The sequence below is a fragment of the Kryptolebias marmoratus genome, linkage group LG4 (assembly GCF_001649575.2).
Source record: "Kryptolebias marmoratus isolate JLee-2015 linkage group LG4, ASM164957v2, whole genome shotgun sequence".
NCBI lineage: Eukaryota > Metazoa > Chordata > Actinopteri > Cyprinodontiformes > Rivulidae > Kryptolebias > Kryptolebias marmoratus.
Genome location: NC_051433.1, coordinates 2,908,205 through 2,912,570, shown reverse-complemented (window position 1 = coordinate 2,912,570; position 4,366 = coordinate 2,908,205). Strand labels below are relative to the sequence as shown.

The window sequence follows — 4,366 nt, the reverse complement described above, 5'->3', positions numbered from 1 at the left end:
TCAGCCTCCTTTCAGTAAAGTTTGGACCCGGGTTGGAGGTTTGCCCCCCCTGTTTTACGCCCCTGCTTTCAAACCGCCCCGGCTCCTCCTCGCGCACAAAGACACCCGGCTTCTCCTCACATTCCACGTGCGTCCGAACTTTTTTACCCGCCATCGCTTTTCCCGGAACCCCGGCCTCAGCGCGTATCCCTCCGCGTATAGTCCCCCCTCCGGTCCCCCTCGGGGCTCCGGCCGCGGCGGGCCCCGGTTCTCCGGCTCGGGTTCGGCCTCCGAGCGGAACCACGGCGGGGATTTAGGCGGCCGGTTCGGGCGGGTTCGACGGGCTTTTCGTGGTTCGGCCGTTTTGGCGCGTTTTCGCTCGGCGGCGGAAGGACACGGCGCGCGTGGTGATACTTAAAGTGAGCCGAGGCGCAGCCACACCCACTGGTCGCACCGGCGGAGGAGAAACAAGTCCCCGGACTCCACCATGCTGCCTCGTTCCAACTCCAGCTCCTCACGCGCACACATTTAGTCCTTTCACCTCCTCCTGCACCTCCTCCTCCACCTCCTCTCTGTGGACCTTATCGGATATTCTGCTTGTTGGAGTTTTTTTTTTCTCCAGAACCTTTTTTTAAAGACCCGGAAAGGTAAGCAGCTGCGTTCCGGTTCGGACCGTTTTTATTCGGTGTCAGCTGAGGTGGGACGCACGTGCCGCGCGCCGGAAGCCGGTTCTGTGCGGGGGACGCGTCTGTGCGCTTGTTTCTCGGTGCTTTTCTGCGTTAAAAACCGGCTGGAAGTGAGCCGGGTTTCACGTGGAGCTCAGCCCACGCGAGTTTAAATGACCCCCCTCCCCCCACGTTAGCGTGATTTAAAGGGCTGGACCCCTCCCGGGTTTCAGCTGCACAAATGTGGCTTTTTGCACGTTTTATTTTAGCTTTTTTATTTAAAAGTAAAGCTTCACACCTGGTTCCTGTTAGGAGCTGCAGCCCAGCCGGTGCTGCGTTCAAAGCCGCCTCCGAAGAGTCGGAATTCACGCTTTTTTTTCCCTTTAATGGGGGAGGGGGGTGCTTTAAAGCTACAAGTTGAGTTATTTAATTTTGTGGATATTAGGCTCCGGTTTCCCGGGCTGAGATGGTGACATAAAGGCAGCCTTTAACTCCCTGACACACACACACACACACACACACTGCTGCTTTGTTCTCCAGCTCAGCCTGAGACCCCCCAGGAGCATCACAAGACCCCCCCCCCCCTCCTTTAGACCTGTAGCATGGTTATAATTAACTAATTTATGCTAATTTGACTCTTGTTGATGACGTCATTTAGTTTATTTCTGAAGTTTGTTGTAAAAATTCCTGGGGAGGAAAAAAAATGTAAATGACGGAAAGCAGGTAAAGTTTCTAGCCTCAGCTGTTCCTGTGACGTCACGGGCCGGGGGAGGTGTTAATCTTTGGGGGTGATTTGTGGAGGGGGCGGGGCCTCGGTGATGTAAACACGGATAAAAGGAGGCCCACAGCTGGAGGGGGGCTTCAGTGAGGAGGAACCGGGTTAAACTTTCACTACAGGACCTGCTGCTGCTCAAACACTACTCCTCTGGATTTTATTGATCCCGACCCCCCCTCTACCTCTGACTGATTTTCTTCTTCTCTTGTTTTTTATTTGTATTTTCCTTCTCAGATTCTGAGGTTCAGTCATGTTGCAAAGTTTCTCTCAGTCGCCGGACTGGCTTTACACGGAGCCGCTGCTGTTTGATGATGAGTTCTGCCAAAGCTTGATGAAGGACCTCCAGTCGCTGCCGACGCCCCCCCAGTCGCCGCCGATGAAGGCCGACCTGGGTGGCGAGAAGCCCCTGACGAAGGAGGACCAGCTGAGCTACGTGTCGGACATCCTGCTGGAGGACCACGACATGCAGCAGCTCGGCTGGACCTGCGACTTCTTCAGCGCCGCCGACGAGAAGGAGTCCTGCCAGCCCTGCTCCCCGCTGGAGGAGGCGGGCGAGGACCTCCTGTGGCGGTGCCTCGCGGGGGACAAGGGTCTGGAGGAGAAGCTGATGCTCGGCTCCAGCCCGCCGCTCGCCGACATCGACGCCAGCATCTTCGAGGAGATCGCCGGCTCGGCGCTGGACTTCCAGAGCCTGATGGGGTCTCAGGAGACCAGCGAGTCCACGTCGGACTACGGCTCCACCGGCGGGGAGATGTCTACGTATTCATCCAGTGATTCCGGTGAGCTCACGTCGCGTGTTTGGGATTTTTCCTGGAATGTGCCGGGAATCCGACCTGATCCAGTTTCTGTTTTCGTGCTGCCTGGAGCAGATCGGCTCCTCTGGTGTTTCATTGATGATTTACTGTTAATGTTTAGAGACGGAGGCTGACTTTGTACTGTTTATCTGCTTTTACTACGGCGTGGGGGGGAGGGGCGGCGGCGTTGATTGGAGTGAATGATTTTCAGGAAAGCTGATTAAACGCTGACTCACCGTTTATAATCTGAGACAAACCACAGCAGCAGCTTTAAATGAGCCCTCAGCAGCTTGGTTTGTTTCTGACTCTTAGTTTGAAACTCGGTGTGGTGAAGGGGGGGTTTAAGGCGAGCCCACATGTGTTTACAGTGTCCACACCTCCTGTTTACGGTGTCTGTTATCTTCTGGGAATGTCAGCAGGTGTCGGCTTGGACTAACACTTCTTCTTTTTGCCGCAGAGGAAGAAATCGACGTGGTGACGGTGGTCCGCTGCCCCTCCAGCCTCTCCCCGCTGCCCGACCCGTCCACCTGTAAGCGGAAACAGGAGGAGGAGCAGCGGGCGCTCCAGCGCCATCACTTCGAGATCCAGCTGCAGCACAACTACGCTGCTCCCTGCCCCGCCTCGCCGCCCCCCAAGCAGCAGCAGTCGTCGTCGTCCAACAAGCGCTCGAGGGGCAGTGACGGCTCGTCGCGCTACAGCCACTCCTCCCGCAGCTCCTCGTCCTCCTCGTCTCGTTACCACTTCTCGTCCAGGAACTCGACGGAGACGGAGGATGAGGAGGAGCGGCGGCGGACTCACAACGTGATGGAGCGGCAGCGGCGGAACGAGCTGAAGAACTGCTTCCTGCGGCTGCGCGACAACGTGCCCGAGCTGTCGCACAACGACAAGGCGTCCAAGGTGGTGATCCTGAAGAAGGCCAGAGACTGCATCTACGGGCTGGAGGACGAGAGCCACCGGCTGCAGAGCAAGAGGGACAAACTGCGGGCCCGGCAGGAGGCGCTGAAGACCCGGCTCGAGCTGCTCCGCAGCTAATGGACCACGGAGTGGGACGCTTTGGGCTGTAGGTGGGTTCGAGCGAAGAGACTTTGTACAAAGACTGGTTTGGACCTTCACGCTGGAAAGCGCACACAACTGTTTCAGACCTGCAGGCGTCAGGAGGTCCGGACCGGAACCAGCACTGGGTTCTGGGTCGGGACGGAGCAAACTCAACGCCACAGAACTTTGCCTCGACTGCTGACTGTTGTAGAGTCTTAGCTCGTTTTTAACATAATTTTACCCCCCCACCCCGTCATTATTTCAGGGATTAGGTGTAAAACGAGACGAAGCCAAAAGGACGACTGGAAGCCGCGGCGTTCTGGGAGTTCAAACTTAAATAGGGTCGCGCTGAGCGGCGATTCCCTCCAATCAACCGTTGAAACGCTCAACTGTAAACTTTTCCTGCTGCAAATCAACCAAAGTCCCCAAAAACGAGATCTTGATTCAAACTGATTAAAGGTTCTGATTGGAGGTTGCAGCAGTGAAACACAGACGGCGTGTTTTAATTTCATTTCATTTTTCAGGTGAAGTTCACGGGTTCGAGGTCTTTCTTTCAGAGATTTAAGCACACAAACATCCATTAACTGCATCCCGGTCCTCTGGTAAGGAGCGGATGTTGGGCGTCATCTTCAGCTGACTTCTTGACCAATATTTTCTTTTTCTAAGAAACATTTTCTGTATTTTTTTATTTTCTGGTTAAAGCTCATGGACACAAACAGCTGCTGGAGATATTTAAACATCAATAAAATAAAATAAAAGGTTGAACTTCGTATCAAGATGCCAGTGGTGACTGTTAATTAGGAACTTTGAATGCATGAGTGTTTTTATAAAAAGGTTCTTCCTTCCATCAGGTTCTGGTCGGTTGGAGCGGTTTGGTCTTATTCGTATTCAGGACTTTCGTTTAAAAATGTCCTGTTTTTTTTTTTTTTTTTTCTTCCAAAAACAATGGTTTGTCACAGGAGCTCGACGTTCTTTCATTTGTCAGTTTATAAGAAGTTTGATCTCCGATGAGGACGCAGTGACGTTTTAATAAAACTGCAGGGATCTGTTTTTATTTTTATTTAATTTTTCTTCACTTGGCAAACCTACCTCCACCTGACTGCAGTTAGGCCTTCTTG

At 53.6% G+C, this 4,366-nt stretch overlaps 1 protein-coding gene across 2 annotated transcripts; it reads left to right on the top strand.

Annotated features, from left to right (window-relative positions):
• Positions 1 to 411: 411 nt before the first annotated feature.
• Positions 412 to 4,020, top strand: mych (myelocytomatosis oncogene homolog). Of its 2 annotated transcripts, XM_017438923.3 has the most exons (3): positions 412 to 626; positions 1,654 to 2,198; positions 2,671 to 4,020. In XM_017438923.3, the coding sequence occupies exons 2-3, from the start codon at positions 1,670 to 1,672 to the stop codon at positions 3,243 to 3,245; spliced, it is 1,104 nt and encodes a 367-aa protein (XP_017294412.1). In that variant the 5' UTR covers positions 412 to 626; positions 1,654 to 1,669; the 3' UTR covers positions 3,246 to 4,020. The 2 variants fall into 2 exon arrangements, with proteins under 2 accessions (XP_017294412.1, XP_037831394.1); XM_037975466.1 differs by lacking the exon at positions 412 to 626 and having other exon boundaries at positions 1,500 to 2,198.
• Positions 4,021 to 4,366: the final 346 nt, after the last annotated feature.